Raw genomic sequence first — 22374 nt, forward strand, 5'->3', positions numbered from 1 at the left:
CCTTCACGGTGAAGTTAACAGGCTTGAATCTTCAGCCTCTGGCTGCTGAAAACTCACTTTCCATCCTCATCCGCCCATCCATCCTTTTATTATCCTCACTCCTTTCTCTGCTTCCCTTCATCTTCCAGCACTGAGGCCTGAGGTCAATCACCCTGCTTTATGTTTTAATGTCAAAACTGCAGAGTTCCTTTGACCCTGAATTAGATGTAATTTGTCACTTTATGTTTTTATTTGCTGTTAAAGTGCTTCATTAAGTAGCTTTAATAATACGTCACAAATGAAATGATTTAAGTAGATAAAAGCATTCTATCTGAAGGTACTGAACTGAAATTTCAAAGTTACCACTGAAGGCATAGCTTAGTATGACAGCAATTATAGAACCACCTGTATCTCAGAGTTGTAGCTATGCAGTGTGCAGTTGTGCACATTTTATTGAGTTTAATGTTCAAGTGATGCTGCCCTGTCAGCTTACCTGTCACACTGTCTGCAGAATGAGGTACATATATGACCAAAAGTCAGTGGGCACCTGACCATCACGCCTATAGCAGCTTTGTGGACGCCCCATTCTAAAACCATCAGCATTTATATGGGTTTGGACCCCCCTTTATGGCTACACCAGCCGCCGCTCTCCTGTGAAGGCTTTCCACATGATTCTGGAGCGTGTCTGAGGGAATTTGTGTCCATTCAGCCAAAAGAGCATTTGTGAGGTCTGGCGCTGATGTTGGACGAGAAGGCCTGGCTCACCATTAGCGTTGTAATTCCTTCCAGAGGTGTTCGGGGGGGTTGAGGTCAGGGCTCTGTGCAGGCTGGTCGAGTTCCTCGTCTAAACGTGGACCTCACTTTGTGCACATGGGGACAGTCATGCTGGAACAACAGAGGGTCTTCCACAAACTGTTGCCACTAAGGTGGAAGTGCTTACTGGCATCCTGCAGCATTCAGATCCGTCCGACTGGATCTAAGGGGGCCAAACCCTGAAGAACAGCCCCAGACCCTCACCCCTCCTCCACCAAACTTCACAGTTGGCACTATGCTGTGTGTGCTGCTTCCAGTAGCTCTGAAGTGAGTGATGCAGCAGATAATTTTACCTTCTCTGAGTTTGCATGGTCTACCACTTCAGGTCTGAGCTGTTGTAGCTCCTCTGTGCTTCCACTTACAGTTGCCCGGGGTAGATCTATAGGGCAGACATTTTCATGAACTAACTTGTGGCATGTTTAAGATCAGTGAGCTCTTTATGAACCATTTTATGTTCTTAATGTTTGTCTATAGAGATTTCAGGGCTATGTGCTGGATTTTATGCACCTGTTAGCAATAAGTGTTGCTGAAACACCTGAACTCAATAGTTAGTAGAGGTGTCCACTGACTTTTGGCCATATAGTGTGTATATACAGCACAGTACATACTGTAGGAACAGATAAGTGGATAAAATTGTTAGATTTTATTTGACATTTTAATTTATTTTCCTTCATGTGTTGAAACGTTAAGAATTTCATGCTCTGCTCTGCTTAATACTGTAAGAATCAGAGACGTCTCTCTTTACTGATGCCGCTCAAACTGCTTCGACTGATACTTTTACTTCAGTTTTCTATTAGAAACTCTACCAGCTGACTCGGCCATTTCTCTTTGGGGTTTGAACTCCCTCCCCAGCAGGTCTCTTGCAGGTGCTCTGGTCTCCACCCAGAGTCCATAGTCATGCCGGTCGGGTGAACTGGAAACTCTGACTCGCCCTGAGGTAGACGGTTGAGCTGACGTGGTGTTCTTCTCCTCTCATCCAATGAATGCTTGGATAGACTCAAGAGACCCTCAACGGGATGAGGTGTTTAGAAACTGGATAGATTGATGGCTGAATCATAGGTGCATCTATGTTTCCTTGTGTTAGCACAGAGCAGCTATTAACTTTCCACCCACATGTGCAAAATACAAACGAATCCTAAAAGGGTTGAATAGGAGTAATCAAAAAAGTAGGTGTAATGTGCGTCTGCCAGTTTTGTTGATTCATAAGGGCAGATCTCAGTTTTTTCAGCTGAAAACAAGCTTTATACAGCTGTTATTGTTGAGCCTGTTGCTAGTTTACACATCCCACAGGGGAATGAAATTCTTATTTATTTATTTTAGTAGTGTGTAATTAATGGTGCATTTTAAAAAAAGCTATTTAAACCTAACATCAGACTTCACACAGGCCGAGCTGATCCGAGGGGTCTGGATGGTTCATAATAGAGCAGCAGATCAGAAATGTGTCATAGCCCTGAACTGTTCAGTGCTTTATGAACTAACAGTAGTATTTTAAAGTTAATTCTTTGAGAGGCCAGTCCAAAGAACTGAGAAATGGAGTAACGGCATCCAATCTTGGAGTGTCTGATCGGCTTTTTAGAGAGACCTGTACATGTCTTTTCATTCTTGGTACAGTCTGAATGTGGCTGTTGTCTGATTTTGTAATTATTTTGATGTAGATGTAAATTTAGGTCTGAGTCCATGACTGCACTCTACGCTGACTTGTAGTTATTCTTCTTTGGGTCATTTCACTTGAATCTTGTTGTTTGATGGACTTACTCAGTGCTTGTATGGGCCCATAGTCTCTTGGTGATATCATCATATAAACCTGTGTGTCATCTGCATAATTTTGACAAGACATGTTGTTCACAATCTGTGCTGGTGGGAACGTTTTCACGTTGAACAGAAGAGGCCCGAGAATGGAGCATTGGGGGACTCCACATGTCGTTTTTGTATGCTCAGATATGTGATTCCTGTCCTTCAAACAGGATTCAAACCAGTTTAGAGCCCAGTCCCACAAATTTTCCCTTCTGTGCAGCAGTATGTTGTGGCTGACCATGTTGAATGCAGCATGACTGATGCTGCCACTGTTTGTGGATGTCACGGTGCGGTGGTGTGGTTGAAATCCTGACTGAAAAAACATCAAAACAGTTGTATAGTCCTGATCTTGAAAATGCATTTTCCTCATTAACCCTAAACTGCTGTTATTAAGATTAGATTTTTATCCTCTTTTTTCTTCTCATGTTTTAAACCATTTAAGCTGCACAATAACTAAGACATGAGCATGTTTAATCTGGGATTCTTCTCAAATCTTTCATTGTTTTGTAACATGTTTTAGCAATAACATAAACTAGGAGTTCATCCACTTTTTCAATTACCAACACACGCTGTGAGTAATGCAGGAAATTTACTTTTAATGTGGTTTTCCTCCTGCATTTAACTAAAGGATTGGGTTTTTTTCCCCCATCATCCCAAATAAGGGAGGAAAGCCACAAACAGTACTGCTGGAAATCAGATTTCTTACTTCCTTGTGATTTTAATACATGTTAAGCTGACAGGCCAGCTGATTGACTGAATGACTGAGCTGAACAGCTGACTGTACTGACAGCAGGATGTGGACAGACAGAGCAGGCTGAGAAAATGTTGTAAAATGGCTCAACAGCTCACTCTAGTGGAGGTTATAAGGAAATACACCATCCACCTCCAGGAGTAGGTCCCTGTTTCCTTCTCTGATGTCTCACCCTGTAGTTTTTCTCTGGATCTATTGTCTCGTTCAGATATTGAACTAAAGCTGGGATCAGACTGTATTCAGGTCTGCAGAGGCTTTACAAACTTATCTCTTTAATTGTCTGGTTAACCAAGTGGGTAGGGTTCAGTCAGTTCTCTTCATAATAACTTTTTAAAAAGTCCAAAATAAAATGCTCCTCCTTTTTCTTCTGCTTTTTTTCAGATATCAACATGGCAGGAGAACCGAGGCCAAACAGACCCAAAGGCCTGAAGCGATCGGCGGCTTCTCTCTACAGGTACACGACTGTTTGCAAGGCCAGGATCTATATCAGAAGGCCAACAGGAGAATATTCCACCCACAAATATGTGGCCACAAAAACAAATACAGACGCTCATGTGGGACTGAGATTTAGACCATTTTAATTAAAGATGGCTTTAGTCTTTAAACCCAGCTACACTGGATAACAACACACTGAAGGAGAAGGAGGAGGCTGAGACCTGTAGGTGTATTAACGACGAGACACTGAGGAAGTCAGGCTTCTATTTTTAACATCTCAGCTCTCATCTGGTAAATGCTGTCTACCATTTAATAATAATAATCATATTAATTATAACAATAATAACTATTTATGTAGCATCTTAAAAACTACAAGAAGGAGAAGAAGGATGAAAACCATCAAATATAAAACCTCAGTCAACGAATAAAATAACAAATAAACGATAAAAGATAAAATAATGGATTAAAGTAACACAGAAATAACGGATCACATAATAACAGGTAAAATAGTTTAAAAAGTCAAACAATACAAGTCTTGTAAGAGGATTGGAGTCATCCTCGGTTTCAGCTATGACCTCTGAGGAGCCAACAGCTCTATCAGAGGACCTCAGGCTTCGGACTTGAAGTTTCTATTGTTGGAAGAGGCTGAATTTTCTTTCCCAAACAATACACGACACTGTCTGTCAGGTGCGCTTTTCACCTTTGACAGTTTCATCATTTATTTTAATGAATGAATCCTTCTTATTCTCTTGAAAAGTCGTGATGAGTCACACCTCAAGGAGCTGCTAAACGAGAAGAATATTAGTAACTCACAGCTGCAGCTTCAGTAGAGACTTTATGTGTCCTGTGATTGTTTGAATACTGTTTCAGAGGCTTTTCATAACTGTCAGAGGGAAATGTGATGTTGAAATATCTACTCTATGACAGCTATTGTTAAAAAGTTTAAGAGCATCAGTTTTGGGACTGAATAAGATTTATTGCTCAAACTCTTCTTCATCAAGCGGTGGACAGAGTGTACAAAATAACACAAAATATTAGAAACTGTAAATGTGAAACACATTTCATTTTGACAAAGTCTCAAAACAGTCGCGAATATTTCAAAGCTGCTTTCATCTCTGAGCATTAAAGCTGCGCAAAAACATAAAAGTCAGCTGACAACCATCACAAATCACCGGTTTGTATGACTAACATGTTAGCAGACAGTCGCATATTTAAACATCCAGCAGACACAGAGCAACACATCATCCCTTCGGCATCGTGAGTGCGTCCCCCTAACGAATGAAAGGCGAATTTTCACTCCCATTTAACTTGTTTTGGTCTCCTAAAAAAAAATGTCAGGCTCTTTAGCAGCTTTGTGTTCCACTTTCCTCACCAGCTAGTTGAGTTGCAAAACAATTGCAACTCAAGTTAGAGGCCGTAAAAACAAAACTATGAGCTGAAAGTGGCGTAAAAACTGCAGAGCTGCATTCATTTTTTTTTTTTTTTAACATCAAAAATATGATTAATGCTGGTTTCAGTATGGGGCAGTATTTATTTCTACACAGTTAACAGTACAAGGTTTTTATTTTTCTGCTGAAAAACCTCTGACTCCACTCCTGTTTGCACTTGTCAATCCAGGACATGTGTGCTAAAAGTTCATGCATGCTAAGAGCAATTTAAAAAAATGTCAGTGAACGTTAAACGCACTGCACAGCATTGTCAAGCATTCAGTTTCTGTTGCCATATTCTTTGCTCTTTGTCATTTTTCTTTCTTTCTTCCTGTCTCTTGGGATGAAATGAAATATGTTGTGGTTTCTTTGTCTCTCCCACACAGTTTGTAATTATTGCCTTTTTATGCATTCGTATTTTTTCATTTGTATATGCAACTATAAACTGCAGGAAAACTGCAAAAAGCTTTTGGTTCCCATGTGTTCTTGCAAATGTGGTTTCATTCTTGTGTTATAAAAAGCACCGTATCATTGACTCTATGGTCTATTCTGCTTTTCCCCAGTGGCTACGAGTTTGACTACGACTACTACAGAGAGGACTTCTATGACAGGTAAGAGGAAGGATGCTGCTGAAGGTTCCTTCAGCTTTCTCCTCACTTGTGGAGTCAGCAGGGCTGTAGTCAGGTTTCAACACATGGACTCTGGACCTGCTCTGGTGTTTCAGGCTATCAGCAGAAGGTTAATCATGTTAGCCTCTCGGAGTCCTGAGGCAGAATGTTGTTCAGAGGTCCTCTGTGAGTTAAACATGTCTCTATCAAGCTGTGACAATGAAGCGAATGTGGGGTTTGCTGTACAGTGTGCAGACTGTGAACATGGAAACAAACAGACAAAACAACTGGTTGCAGAAAACCAATCTGGACCCTGTTATAATCCTGCTCGGGTGGCAGAGTGCACGTCAGCTCCACACACTTTTATCTTGAACACTTTAATAAAAAGGCTGAAAATGGATTGTTGGACAGATGAACTTGGTCTGTGTGGAGATGAACAAGCAGTCGACAAGTCAACGTTCCCAAAAACACAGACAGCTACGTTTTGTGCCAAAAACGCTTGAGGATTGTTTGTACTGTTAAAACAAAGTATCTCAAGACAATAAAACACATCATATTAATACAATTCAATAAGTAAATATCAGGGGGTTAATTTGTTAATGTATTAATTTATATCTAACAAAGATATTTGTGTATAAACCAGCAGCGTGTGTGCAGGTGATTTGACGTCACTGAACTCAGCGATTTGAAGAACAAAGTCTTCACACTTGTGGATGTGGGGATGAGTGAGAGCAGCATGGGGAGTGCATTTAGGTCGGCTATGTTTTTTCTGAATTATTGATGATTTAAAAAAAAGAAACAGAAGCATTGACTGGTCACTCCAGCTGCAAGAGGCAGAAGATCACAACAACAGATGGGAGGTTGTTTTGGGAAAGGTGTGGCGCTGGTGGTCAGGTGAAACGCTCATGCTCAGCTGACATGTTCTAAAGCAGGTAAAAACACGACTGGAAGTTCTTGGTTTTTGTTTTTAGAAGCCTACCTGAAAGATATGTAGTGCACACAGAACACGTCTTTGATTTAATGAAGTCCCCATACTACTTAGAATAACACACAGCGTTTTCTGATCTGATGCCACTATGAGCAGGATGACATCGTTTGTCTGTGACTCATAAATAAATCTGATTTGTGGTGGTTTGGCCTGGTTTAGGACTTGGTTAGGTTTAGGGAAAGATCATGGTTTTGGTTAGAAGAAGTACTCTGAACGTTTCAGAAACATCATGATTTGGGTTGAAATTACAATAACAAACAAATTTACAATAATGAGCGTCTGGTAAAGGTCAGGGAACTTTGCTTCCATCATAATTCTACATCTACATCTACAGGACGTTACTAATAGCTAGAGGGCTTTGGCACTTGAATCTTCTCATATCTATTTGCTTGAAGAGTTGCTGTTGTTCTTCTCAAATCTGGCCTTTAACCAAAAAAAAAAATAGTTTCATCCAGATTTAACTGGAAACTAGCGGTCTTCTGGACCACATCCAAAACAACTCAAAGTCAATGTGCAGGATTAAATTTTCAAAGAAAGAAGACAGTCAGACCTGTTCCAGAATTGAAACGATCCAGAGCAGAGTTGACCTGAACGGACCCAGATACAGACCAACACTGGCAGCAGCATGCTGCTCCACAAACCATCAAACACCTGAGGCTGGAGAGACCAGCAGCACAGCTCACACTTTCTGTGTGCCTCAAAAAATACGTTCTGACGATGAAGAGACCGTCAGTCGGCCATGTTGGCGCAGACATGACCCTGGTCAGGTCTCAGTTATAGGACCCGAGCGGAGCTGTGAACATCTCTATTGGAAGCAAAGCAGATGTTCTGTCTAATAAATGGCAAACCTGTATAAGCATGGTTGATCTGTGTTGGATTGAGTCAGGTAGTAACAGAACATGTTTATGACAGCAACACTTGACAGCTGATCACATTTGATGGTAACACAACAGAGGTTTAACAATGTCTTTCATCATAATGATAATAAGATTTGCAAGACCAGAGATGAAAACTTTCAACCAGGGGATTACCGTCCTTCTGGGGATTTTTTTTTTTTGGGGTCCCCCACACCCGCCTCGCCTCTCAATCCAATCTGTGGAACATCTGGTAAAATTCAATCCATTTACATTGACCTTTGCAGTCATGTCACAGTGTGGTAACTATTACTGCTCTGACAAGACCAGGTGAAAGTCATCATCAAAGCTATCAGTGTTGTGCGGTAAGAAGAAAAAGCTGCATCTGTAGTCTTGGCATTCCTCGCGCTTGAAGCAAATCCTTAGACCCCGTCATGTACGGTACGTCTCAACTGATTGCCGCGAGAGTTCGGGCTTTGAAACCGAATCTTTACTTTGGTAACGTATAAAAATGCATGTGCACCAATGGGAGAACCTTTTTCTTTGGTGTGTGTGTGTTTGAAAAGACGGACGAAAGATGCCCAGCTGAGATGAATCAGCGACGTTGCATCCAGAAGATCCCAGATGTCAAAGTGTCTGTCTCCGATCTAAGGAAGAGATCTTTGCATTTACCCCGAGAAAGAAAAGAATAAAACAATCCAGGGGTATTCGGTGCCATTATATGCAGAGGTTTTGAAGCTTCTGTGGTGCAGAGGTTTCGTGTTACACACAAGTCGGTTGTGCTCGTGGGAGAAAAGCAGCTCCCCCAACGCCTCTTTTGGCTCCTGTCAAAACCCATTAAACTTTGTCTGTCTTGAAATAAAACAGCCGAATGCAGGAGGGTAATCAAGGTTTCTCCACCTCCGTGGAAGAGGAGGAGCAGATGTCTCTGCTAATTCTTTCAATTACGTGTCATCATCCCAGCTTCTTTGACTGTGCACATACAGAACAAGCAGCCAGAGAGCTCCATTCTCATGGGTGTTGTTGACCACGTGGCTCATCCTTTAACCACCGCCATCTCTTTCTGTCACTGCTCGGACATCACATCGGAGTACCCTGCCGTGTGACATTGCGCATGCGGCCATTATTTTCAGCGGCTGCTGTGACTCTGCTCTCACAAACCAAACCGCGCTGCTCTGATTTCCCTCCAGTTCCTGCTGCCAAAGGTCAGCTTTGAACCCCAAATGCTGTGACCTTCACAACGAGTATCATGTGGCATTCTGGCGTTCACAGACAGAAGCTGTGAGCACCGATGTCACTGCAGAGGAGAATGCGATATATGTCGTTGTTATGCATGAGATGTGGCTCATGGGTCTGGCAGAAAACATCCGAGTGGATGAGGAATAACCAGTTAAAAGATTAGATTATTTACATTTTGATGCGACTTGCAGAAACCAGAGTGCTGCTGTGCAGGATAGTAATGCTCTTCATCCCACACAAACCAAAGGCTTGATTTCACTGCTGGTGCTGGGACCTGACGTGTAGTGATCTTATTCCATCAGTCACTCCATCAACAATCTGGTCCAAACTCACAACATTGTACCACGGGGCTTTAACATTTATATGGCTAATAACACCATTTTTGTCCTCGACTGCTGATCAGGATGAGGAAAACTTTTAAAATCTTTTGGAAAAAAGCATCAGAGAAACTGCAGGAGGAGCCACAGTCTTCCTTAAAACTGAGAACTGCGAAGTAAAAATGCTACTAGCTGATTTACAGCACACACCAAATATAGTTCTGTTCAAAGCAACTTACAGTGTGTTATGTTTAAGAGTTTAAAGCAAAATGTTAAAGTGCATGGTGTGGAGACCACAGAACCAGCTCTGTATCTCAGACACCTGTGACCAAAAAACAGAAGAAATCCTGATTTCCATTCATTTATTCTCAATGTTCATGGTCCCCAGAGGATGAATCCTGACCCTCTAGCACTTCCTGTAGCACCACTATGAGCCGAAAATGTCCTACATGAAATATCAATAACGTATAATGAGCTGATTCCCTATGAAATTCACTTGCAGTGCTCCTAAGCAACTTTTTCTTCTCATAATGCAGCCTTTGTCTCAAGTTTAATTGGAACCTCCAGCGAGATCATTTACCATCACTTCAAGCTGATTCCAGAAACATGACTGTGAATTTATTTCTGTCCCCAGACCTCAGCACATCAAAGACCTTTGTGAATGTGACTCATACGTGGACCTCTAAACCTTGTCTTTGATCCGGACTGTTTGATTTACATTTGAAAGAGCCCTCACACATGAGTCATCAGTTCGGGAGTAAATTAGCACACAATCGAGCAGCTGTCATAGTCGACGCTTCTCTCATTATGTGAAATGGATGCAGAAATATCAAACCAAGTTATTAGGAAGCATATTTAGAGGTCTAAATCCGAAGAATCACATTGAGAGTCAAAGCAGGCAGAGCAGAGTTTGGGCCTTTGCGCAACATATTTATTGTGTCTAAATCGGCTCAGTGATCTGTTCATTAACATGAGAGCCATGAGAGCGTAATCATGCAGTGCAACAGTGATACATTTTTCAATGCTTTGGCTTTGTACTCTATGGATTTGGAATAAAACAGAAGCTATATAATGTTGACTTTCAGCTTTCAGGGTACTCAAGGGTGTTCACATACATATTGTAAGGCTTTACACAAGATTGTGGAACCTGGCTGCAGGGATTTACTCCTATTCAGCTGCAAGATCATAAGGTTGAGCACTGGTGTTGGGTGATGAGGCCAGTTCCCACACTGTCCAGCTGTCCGTCTGATATAGAAACATATGAAACACCCTCAAATTAAAGGTGGGCTCAGTCATGTCTGTGCTCAATCCATCCATTAATTTTCCGACTATCCCATGTCAGAACCACCTTAACTGGCTCTTATCGATATGATGGAGCCGCTGTGCTACTCAGGGCCCCCTCCAGATGTGCAAGCTCCTCATCCCATCACTCTGGGTCAGTCCAGCCACCCTGCGAAGGAAGCAAAATATTACACGATCCAACGCAGCGATTTTCTGGCCACAAGCAACTTTTCCCTAGCCTCTCACTATCAATTCCCCCAAATCTGCCCCTATACCAGAGTCAGAGAAATCCTGCTGAGCTCTCGTGGAAAAACATCTGTCTGAACAGATGTTGAAACATGCTGACCAGCTGGGTCAGCGTTGATTTACAGCCGTCACTGTGATCTGTCAGTCTCACTCCCTCCTTCCCTCCGATTGCCAGCGGATAAATGTAAAATATATACATATATATTTATATATATATATATATCCTTGAAAGCAAAAGGTAGCATTTTTTCCTCCTTTCCTTCCTTAGTTCTTCCCTTTGTTTTTGTTATTTTCCTTCTTTCCCTTGATCTTATGTGAACCTTCTTTATGTATATTCCTTCTTTTTTTTTTTTTATTCTGCACATCAAACCAGTCTGACCTTATATCATCTGAGCCAAAATCCCAGTTTAAACTCCTAAAGTGTGATCTATTCAGTAAATCTGGGCATTAAAGACCCTACGCAGCGGAACAGTTTTGTCTAAATGGTGAATATAAATCTTTTTATCTCCGTGGAGATGCATGCTGTGATAGAGGAGGAAAGCACAGGGCTATCAGACCCATTACTTGACAGTTTTATGGCTATAGGTAACAACTTGAGCTCATCTTGAATCTGATTAAGCTCTGGGAGGCTGGGAGATTTGGGCTGGTTGTCAGAAACAGACCCAAAGCAACAAAAAAAGTTACTGCTTGTCCCAAAAGGTTAAACCACAGGCTGCAGTGGACCGCATGCCAAAGGGAGGTCAGCGGTGCAGGAATGGTTGAATTAAATCTTCATATTCAGCTCAAGTCTCCCAAACTGTCATTAACTTTCATGAACTGAGTTAAATTCCCAACTCATGACATGTTTTCTACAAGGAATGAATGCATTTTTTTTATTAGAGCATAAGCCTTTTATTAACTGTGTATGACTAAACATGTCATGTTTAGTCATACGAAGCAGAGGCCCACATATTGAGGAAGCCAGACTCTGATCGGATTTGGATTATATTGTCAAGATGAAGAGTTATTGTCAGTTTATTTTTCTTTGAAATAATCAGCGTCCTTTAAGTCAATTCAGACCGAACAAGTTTCTTTGTTGCTGAACATAACAGGTAACAAGCAGGTGTGCATATCTTGTAATAGCATCACTCTCATACATATATGCACACCCTCTGTCCTTAGACCAACACGAAGCTATAGCCAGATAGATAGAACCGGAGCCACATGACCTCCTCAAGCATGGAGACCTGGAAGGAGGACAGACCACACAGGAAGAGACAGCACAGCATTCACACAGACAGGAGAGAGAGAGAGACATGATAGCATACAAAGTATGGAGAGAAGAGGAGAGGCTGAATCTCCTGAGGGATGATGATCCAGATCCAAACTGGTCTGGATGAGGCACTGACAGCCGTGAGAGAGAGGTTCCAGGACAGCTGATGGTCCAGCAGAGAGGAGCTTTAGTGAAAAGGGAGGAGGAGGAGAAAACTCGTCAGAGACAAAGAGAGAAGAGACAGAGAGACGCACACATCTTGACAGAAAAACAACCGAAGTTAGAGAAATGAAGTTTTCATCAGAAGTTTGCTGATTTCTCCTCAGCAGGACAAAAATGGACCATAAAAACTAAAGTTAAGAGATTTGTTGATACTGAGACCGACCCGCCATAAGGATAATGGTAAAAGGGACAAGGTCTGAGGTGTTGAACGATGAGCCCGAACTGAAAGTGAAAAGATGAGTTTTTGTCTCAGATTCAGAGAGTCAGACTGTCTAATATGAAAAGGGAGATTATTCCAGATTAAAGGGGTGCGACAGGAAAAGGCCCTGCAGGCAGCTGACTTCATTCTGACTCTGGGGAGGGACAGGAGCCTGTATTCTGAGAGTGTGGAGGATAGGATGCAACCCAGATTGCAAAAACTTTTTGACGCTGTGTAAAACATGAATAAAATAGACTGTGATCACGTGCTTTTTGACATATACACAAAGACAGTATATTTAACTTTGAGCTCATCAGCTTCACTGATTTTTGTAAATATCTGATTTTTCTGAATCTGATGCAGCAACACGTTTAAAGCAAGTTTGAATCATTCCACAGGTAAACAGGTTGATTGGTGACAGGTGATGGTATCATGATTGGGTATGAATCATCCTGGAAAGGCTCAGTGGTTCACAGCGAGGATGGAGGGAGGTTCACCACTTTGTGAACACATATTGGATAAAGGATGTCACTTCTATATTCTGTTAATATTTATGTTTCATACATCATTCCAACTTCTTTAGAATCAGAGTTGTATCATGAGATCAGACAGATATGAAGGGGCAAAACCATTTACAATTTCATTAGCCATTAGAAACACCTTGAAAGTCTGATCTGACATGGATGGAGCCAGTGAAGTGAAGCTAAAATTGGTGTAATATGGTCAAATTTTCTAGTTTTAATTGAGTCCAGCTGGAACATTTTGAACCATCTGAAGACTTCATACTGCTATGTGGCAGACCACACTGCAGAACATTACAGTCTATGTTGCTTAAGTGGTAAGAGGGAATCTTTGTGGTGTCTTTAATGTGCTGATCAAAGGAGAGAGGGTAGGATCAAACGTAACGCCAGGATTTATGGCTGTCAAACTCTGAGAATGGTGCAGTTGTCGACAATTGTTACAATTGTCAAACTAGTGTCTAAATCGTTCAGGGCCAGTGGCCAGCATCTCAGTATTTATCAGAATTTAAGAGCAGGAAGTTATGTGACATCCAGGATTTCACAGTGGATAAACAAGCCTCTGAATGAATTTAAAAAAAGCCTGATCATCAGCCTTTACAGGCACATACAGCTGTGTATCATCAGCGTAGCAGTCAAGATTTATACTGTAGCTGCCTATAATTTGGTCAAGAGGTGAAATACATAAAGAAAGCTGAAATATAAGAAGAGAATAGGTTCAATGACAGGGCCCTGGGGTACTCCACATTTCTCATTAAAATATTGATGGAATATTATTTTAGGAAAAACACTGTGTTCTTTCAGAAAGGTAATCAGGACCATGACAAAACCTGACATGACCTTTTTTGTTTACTTGGATTCAAGCTTTTTCTGTAGCTCAACCTAAATATTTTAAGGTTTCATGATTAAGACTGTCCTCCCAGCAAAAATGAGAGCATCAGTTGTTTCAGCAAAAGGCCAGAGACTACATTCAGATATGTTCAAGTGACAAAACTGTGGCTGTCAGTTGGGAGCAGAGGAGGGAGTAATGTGATCTTGTTATAGGATGTTCATTTCACTTTTTCCACTGTCAGGCACTTCTGGTTTCTTTTGAGCATAACCACAATCGTTGCACACTAAAGTGTTTAGTACTGTAACCATGACAACAAACGTCCCCAACCTTTTTACCCAAACCATGGTCTTTACCTAACCCTAAACTAAAGTTGTTCTCATGCGTAAACCTAGCTATACCTTCACCACTGCGGTGCCAATGAGAAAACGAAGCTATGTGTCATTCTGGACGGCTTTTACAAACAATGCATTATGTTGCTTAATTTGGAGGAGTTGGTCATAAGCTAATGCTGACTGATCTGTTCACTTTGTGTTCAGGCGTAAACAGTAGCAGTAAGCAGTGAGCAGTAGCTAATGCTAACTTTTGCTCCTGACACACGCAAAAAAACGACATAACAAGCGCCAAATTCATGCCCCTGTCTCAAAATCCAGTTCTTACCAAAGAGCTGGAGAAACTTGATATTTATGTGATTCACCTACTTTGACAGTGTGCTCGTTACTTTTATTGCACCAATATGGCCTCAAAAACAACCACAGTGTTAAAATTGAAAATTGCAAGTTTTGCAAAAGCAGCATTTACTGCAGTGGAATTCAATTTTATTGGATTATTCACATAAACATAATTGTTGTAGCCATCACCAGATTGTTAGGGTTTACCGCAAGAAAATCAGGCTCACATGCTGGGACACCAAAACATAATGTTTTTCCGTGGCCTCTTTTCTCTGGTTTATCCTGACGTTTTAGACAATAAATAGAATTTTGGAGTGTTTTATATAGAAATATACATGTGTCACAGTGAAATGTCTTGTTTGTTTGTTTGTTTTAATAATCTTTAATCCTTTAATATTGTATTTAAGTGTCAGGGTTAATATAACATATCACCAAAGCATTTAGATCACTGGAGGAGGAATAACCGTCGATGAACTACTGTTTCAAATCCACAGCGGTTGATGTTTTGTTAGCAAACTGCACTAAGTTCCACAAGACTGCTACATGAAAAACATGATTTTCCATTTCCTGTTTTTTGAACTGTACCCAAATATTTCCTTTTAAAGAGAGCTACAGAGCAGCCTTGTGTTTTCAACTTCATAACTTCGCCGTTTGGCAAAGGAAATCTCCATTTGCATGGCTAACACTGTTTTGCTTGACCACCGCGTCCAACATGCTGGATTTTCTCCACGAAGCGATGTCATCTGTACAAAATGCTTCAATCAAATGCAGCTGAGGGAATTGCTTCAAATAAAAACAGACTGTTTTGTTCAAAATTTTATCTGATTGACCAAAACCAACGAGTTTCACCTATTTTTGGACGGCTTTTTCTTAATTTCCCCTGTGTAGGATCAATAAAGTTATATCTTATCTTATCTTAAAATGGGGGTGTCCAGAGATCTGATCTGGGATCTGATCAGATCAGATCTGAAGAGAAACAGTGGTTGTTGTAATACATGTGGCTCTGTGGGACATGGAGCTCACATATATGAGATTACCATATTTGCATCATCTGCCTGTAAGTTTGACTTCATGTAACCAATGAAATGCTATTGAAAATACTTTGAATTTGAAATGTACAACATGTGTAGATCACTGATGGGATGACAACCATGAGCTCTCCTTCTGCTCTCGCTTATTAAAAGAGACTCAGCAGAGTCCAGAGACTCCACTCTCTCATTCACTCCCCCTCCTCACTCCTTTTGGGATCCATTTCCTCTTACTTTCTACTTTTCTTTAATATTTTCAGAGCAGGTTTTACAATATTTACCAAATCTCTAATCTGTTTACAGAATATCTTTTTACCTGATACATTAGCTTCCTGTGCTGAATGAAACTAAGCAGATCATTTTGATCTACTTTAAGACAGATGGTCTGTTTTCGGTTGTGTCCACTCACTCGTCCAAGGCTCTTCAACTAATTAGAGGTGAGGCCTGTTAGCGATGCTAAGCTATATCCCCAAGTGTTTGGCTTGTTAGGGCAGGGATCACTGTGACTGACATCCTGTAGAGGGAGGAATGTGCTTGCATTGTCTGTCACATTATAATCCAAAATATACGACCGAAAAAGAAAAGAAAAACAGGAACAAGTGAGACACTGTGACCCATAATTGTCTGTTTCTAAGAATATTTACAGAAATTGGACATCGGATGAATGAAAACACTTGAAGCTACCATAGATTGATGTATAAAATCCCCCATTATTCAATCCTGTGGGGGATAAAGTTGATAAATATCAGTGTATAATCAGTGTTACCACCTCTCAAGTTCCCTGGAACCTGAATGATGGGATGTCACGTTCCTGTGCTCACTTATTCTGTGCTTTAATAATTGTGAGGATAACCCACATGGACATTTGATGGTGTAAATGACAGTGAACATCACTGATACTCACCTTTTTATCCTGTTTGATAGACTGTTAGTGGTCGTTCTTTCAACTCTCCTCTTTCTTGTCTCCATAACCCCCCCTCTTCCTCATCTGACCCTGCTTTTCGACCCTTTCTTCCTCCCCTTCTCCTCCTCTCCCCTCTGTTGTTTCTGTCGTCCCTCCTGACTTCTCCCGTCTCTCTCCAGGTTATTTGAGTACCGTGGCAGGGTGTCTCCGGTCCCTCGGGTGGTGCCTGTCAAACGCCCGCGGGTGGCGGTGCCGCTGGTACGGCGGGTCAAATCTCTGCCGGTCAAACTGCTGGCGCGTAACGCCTCAGTCCTCCCCACCAGCAACGGAAACAAACAGAGATGTGAGTTCCACTATCTATCTATCTGTCTGTCTGTCTGTCTGTTTGGCATATTTATAAAAATCCAGAAAATTGAAACTGTGACTCTGTTTCATGGTTTTTTCGCGGACGGTTGACGTAAACAGCATTTTTCCTTTTCACATTTTGCAAAACAACACAAACCAGTAGGCTGTATGTTAATGAATAGATTAATTAAGTTTTTATAATTGACTTGGACAATTTCGTTGACTTCAACAGAATTGAATCACTGGCAGGAAATATTTTCTATATAATACAGGAGAAATCAAAGAAACTAGACTGTCCATCCTTAACAAAGTTAGCAAACTAAAACACATAAAAATTAAACAGCCTCTGAAATCTACTATATGTTAGTCATACCTTGCGAGTCAGCTGGATTTATGAGATAACATGATCATGTGAGATCCCGCGAGTCAAGAATCCATCGCGCCAGTGATCCAGGCTAAACGGCGTCCTGTGAGGAACTGCTGGCAGCCACAGGTGCTGTTTAGATGTGGTTCTGTTTGAAGCGGCTTATGATTGGAAGGTTGCCGGTTCAATTCCCCCACCGGACCGGCACAAAAAATTTGGGTGTGGTGGAGTATCCCCTCCCCCTCCATTAGCAAGGCACTTAACCCTCAAATATGTCCCCCGGGCGCTTGAACGCAGCCCACTGCTCCTGTGTGTTTCACTGCATGTTGCATGTGTGTTTTCAATGTCTATTTCAGTGAGAGAAGTAATTTCCCAGTTTGGGATCAGTAAAGTAAATAAAACAATGGTGGCTCCTAAAGAGGTTAGCGTAGCTGCTGCTATAGCATCAATTAAATCAGAACTGGAGAAAGAACATGCCGATGTTTTCACACCTCACTTTCTGAGGACGACTTCCCAGACGCTTTTGAGTAACAAACCATCACGTACCATGTGTACACTGAGATATGGAAATGCAGTAATAGCAAACACTACTGTGTCGGTACTCGTCATACGACTGCAGAAGGAACAGCAATAGCTGCAGCTGAATCAGGTAAAAAGTCAGATTTCCAGGCTGTGACTGTAAACTTGAAGTATGTTGAACTCTTCTTGTTGTTGTTATAATATTCACATATCCTCACATGTCATTGAACTGTCTCTCTGTCTTTATGTCCCTCTTCCTTTTCTCTCTTGTTTATTATTTCCTCCTTTGCATCTCCCTGACTCTGACTAACTCCACCCTTGCGACCCAAACTTCCTCCTCATCTATCTTTCAAGTCTGTGTTTTACATGTCAGCGGAAGGTTCAAGCATCAGGGCGACTGTTGTCACTTTATTTTTGCATTTTGCTCATTAAACATTCATTTCACATCACGTTCAGGTCTAGATCTGAAGAGAGACGCCGACGTCCCGTAAGCTCCTCTCATGCTTGACTTCGACCTGAACCTTTCCATCCCGGCAGCACTTTTTTTCTTTTTGTTTATTTCTGCTGAGATTCACTGGATTTCTCCAAGTGCAGAGCTCAAAAAGCCGTTTTCATGTCACTGATTTGAGTGTCTTTCTGTGTACTCATCAAACTTGCATTGCAAATGGTTTTGAAAAGTAAAATCAAAACAGAACACACACTGGAGTTTTCTCTTTATCACTCACTTCTTTTGGCAGCTCAAAATAAAGAACTGACAGTTTGTGCTTTTCCCCGAACGCTCAGCGCAGAACCACAAGCCAACGTGAAGCCGGTTGAGCTCCGGGTCACAGAGACGCTCTTTGAATCACAGGCCCTCCAGGTCAACGTTGTGAAAGTCGTGTTGGAGAGCTAAAATAAACCAAACCTTGTCACAGATTAATTTTTAACTGATATATGAAGAGAGACATCAGGGGCTATCAGCATCTCGGGCTTTATTTCATGTCTAATCTACAGTGAACGTCATGTGTTGCCTTGGTAAATCCCAGCAGCTCCATATTTGGCCTCCTGCTGTCCTCCAGGTATCATTATTGATCTGCTCTTGCAGTCTCTCAGCATCAGACTGTATCTTTTTGTCTTTTTTACTCCACTGTGACACGAATCGGAACCTGGACGTGTTATTGAAAGCAGAATAGATCCATATCTAAGCAGGTGGAGTTTAAATGTGATTTACACTGTAAACATAATAGAAATCTTGTTGATTGAAGACACTGTAGTGCAGGGGTCACCAACCTTTTTGAAACTAAGAGCTACTTCAAGGGCACTGAGTAATGCAAAGGGCTACCACTTTGATAATACACTTCTGAAATAACAAGGTTGCACAGTGTACCTTTAATTTTATATTATTATTAATGATATTCTATGTGAAGACACTGATTGCAGATGATCCATCTCAATAGTTATTCAGAATGATTAAACAAGGTAGGAAACAGATACATTTCAATATGCAATATCCAATTGTTTTATTTTCAAATGATCACTTCCACAACATTTTGCAGAAAATCTTTTTCAATTTTTACTAGCCACTAACAGTTTTTATCAAATCATAAACTCTGAAACATGTTAGTACAAATTATCAATTATGTAAGATTTAACAAAAATCGACTGGGTAGTTATCATGGTAGCTTTTGTGACGTGTACTGAAGTGTCTCTCCACGTTGTGCCGCTTAGCCGTCGCCACAGTCGCACCGCAAATGAGACACACACAGTTTTCTTTCACGTTAGTAAAAAAGAACTCTTCCTCCCATTCACTGTGAAAATGATAAGTTTTCTTCCTTTTTTCTGCTGTTTTTGTGGGTAGAAAACGCGTTCGTCTCCTCATCTTTGCAGCGCTCACGAGCTCGTCTCAGCAAAGCTGGTTTGTCATGCGCACTAGACTGACCTCCGACCCGTACTACGTCAGAGTTCGTATATTAAACTTTTTTATGATATACATTTTTTTTACGTTTATGTATTCGTTTTTAAATTTACATCACTGTAAATGTAATTCAAAAAGAATAGCAACACAATTAAATAAAATTTTAGACAGAGCTAATTCGTGATTAGTGCTATTTTTAGAACTGGTTTACGGGCGACTGATGTGGATGCTGCGGGCGACCTGGTGCCCGCGGGCACCGGGTTGGTGACCCCTGCTGTAGTGTTACCTGGCAGGCAGTGTTAAAACTGCATGAATCTTAAGCAGGATGTCGCCAAAAATAATCCCAGAATAAATGAGGAAAGAAGAGTATTTTTATAAATGATTTAAGGTGTTTTTTTAAGTTTATTTTAATGAATGAAAATCAAAGCTGACATCATAACACTGTGGCAGTGTTGGTTAGAGAAACGAGGTGAACATTTAGACTTAAGCTCTGATACTTCCATGACTCCGGAGTCAAAAGGACATTACTACATAATTTGCCAATTTACAGAGAAGAACTTATCTTCAGTCAACCTAACTTGCCATTATTCCCCTTTGATCTCTTCACTACGACGGCCTTCAGCAAGAAAATCACAGCGTTGGTCCATTGTTGAAAATATGTCCAGAAAAAAAGACTACAAAGCCTCTTAAAGTTCAGGTGTGGCTTTAACAGAACAGATGATGAGAGATTGTGGTTAGCATCCAGTTAGCAACAGTGATGTTGTCCTTTATGACCATATTTGACCATACATAGTTACCTGAAGTTAACCAGATTTTAACCCTTTGTGGTGGCAGATCAGAAAATGTTCATATGAATCATTTATGTAATGCTCACATTGTCAGCTTGGTATGTTCATGATGGAGTCATGGAGCTTTGGTGTGAGAGCCTCTTTTTTTGATCAGTTTTGGCCTCATGCAGATGTGTCTCAGCCTCAATTCATGCCACCTACAGACGTTTTGTGTCCATTTGCAGGTTAACCAGTTACCAGTAGCAGAGGTATGTTACTGTTCAACCAGCAGCAGGAGAGATGACTTCCATTTCACTGCTATACATTTTTTGGCAATGGCGGCTCGTAGCTCTGTAAACTTAACAACTAGAATTAGAGATTCCACTGGGAAAGTAGTAGTAGACATATTGTGGTAGTGAGTGACAGGAGCTTTGCCTGGCTGCAGGAAAAATCCCAAAAAAAAGTCAGGATTTTGGCCAAAAAAATAATTCTATGCACAAATAATAAGGATACTGCAGAGGGCTGAGCGACTGCTCCAGACAGTTACAGGATTCATTATTAGCATCATCAATTTATCAATTAACTTAATGTCACAGGTTGTTCTGAGGCTTGACAGCAGCAAGCTGATCTATGTGCTAACAGTGGATGATCACATTCATGTTATTAATTCAGCATTGTGAGATTCTTCCTTTCTCTTTCCACACTGATTTATTTTCGTTGACGCTCTGCACAGCAGAACTCAGGGATGCTGTCAGGGAGGTCCAAGCAGCCACTCTTCAAATGGAGTTTATAGTTCAAGATGTTCAAATTTTTCCCTTGTGCCTTTTGTTCCTCCTCAGAATTGTTTCTCATTTTAGGGAGAATCAAATTTTACCCAAAGTGATTTATAACATCTGAGTTTTATTCAGACGTAAGGAGGGAGCAGACGCAGCTTTAGACCCACCGGATTGCATTATTTGATAGAAATGTGATCTTTGAGATTCTGGCCAACAGGCTAAACGAGCGTCTGATATCTGCCTGCCAGTGATGTGTTTCTCTATTTACAGAACCAGGAAAACATCAGCAGGATCTAATAACATCATGTGTCAGCTGAGTTACTTCTTGATAAAATGAGAACGGCGAAGTTGCACATCTATCCACGACTGTTCGGCTTTATTATATCGTGTCTTGTGTTTTTACCGAGATCGACGTAAGCTGAAATGGATCACAGAGATTCAGAGTGGCTGCTGGTAGCTTTCAAATGAAGTAGCCACGCTGGTTGCTGATTTCGGACTGACTGTCAGTTTGCATCTTTTTTCACCCTTTGATTCCAGTATTTTGTGGCTTAAAGCTACAGTGACGATCTTAGGATGCTAATGAATTAAAAAAAAAGGTCAATCAGTGCATTCGTCTGTGGAGTCTCCTCATACTTGCTCACTGTGGTTTTTGTGCAGCTCGACACGTCTGGCACTTTAAAGTGTCGGAGCTGAAAAATCATCAGAATTTGAAACCAGAGTTGGAGGAGTTTTAGTCCAGTGAGGCCTCGTCTCAAGTTTTCAAATACAAAGTTAATACATTTTCATGTAGTGTGCAGTTCTTGGATTTAATTTTATCTTGTGTTCTTAATGTGCTATCCAGTACCGTGTGTGTGTGTGTGTGTGTGTGTGTCTGCAGTCCACATTATGTAAATCATTAAATTTTGGGAACACTTGGGTTTAGTTTAGTGTAAGGGTTTTAAGGGTTATGGTTAGGTTAAGGGTGTTTGGAGCTAAGGGTTGGGGTTAGGCTAAAGGTTTTTATGGTTATGGTTAATGTAAGGTGATTTTTAGGGTTAGGTTTATGGTCACGGTTAGGTTAAGGGTGTTTAGAGTTAAGGGTTGGGGCAAAGTTAAGGGTTTTGTGGGTGAGGGTTAGGAAAAAGGATTATGGTTTTCAGGGTTAAAGTTAGGGTAAGGTTAAGGTTTTTTGGGTTTAAGGGTAAGGAAATGGTGAAGGGTTTGTATAATTATGGTTTCGGGTAAGGTTAAGGGTTTTTAGGGTTATGGTCAGAGTTAGGTTAAGGGTGTTTAGAGTTTCGGGTTGGGGTAAAGTTGAGGGTTTTTAGGGTGAGGGTTAGGGAAAGGTTAAAGGGTTTTAGGGCTGAAGTAAGGT

The 22374-nt window shown here is 41.1% G+C and overlaps 1 protein-coding gene across 1 annotated transcript in view; it reads left to right on the forward strand.

The window, feature by feature from the left end:
* The window catches only part of raly (RALY heterogeneous nuclear ribonucleoprotein), a 118895-nt gene that overhangs the window by 81056 nt on the left and 15465 nt on the right, over positions 1-22374 (forward strand). Inside the window, exons 3-5 of the mRNA XM_041959770.1 lie at positions 3719-3791; positions 5763-5810; positions 16535-16698. Of these exons, the coding sequence (XP_041815704.1) occupies positions 3719-3791; positions 5763-5810; positions 16535-16698 (285 nt within the window). The remainder of the gene's footprint in view (positions 1-3718; positions 3792-5762; positions 5811-16534; positions 16699-22374) is intronic.

The sequence above is a fragment of the Chelmon rostratus genome, chromosome 2 (genome assembly GCF_017976325.1).
Source record: "Chelmon rostratus isolate fCheRos1 chromosome 2, fCheRos1.pri, whole genome shotgun sequence".
Taxonomy (NCBI): domain Eukaryota; kingdom Metazoa; phylum Chordata; class Actinopteri; order Chaetodontiformes; family Chaetodontidae; genus Chelmon; species Chelmon rostratus.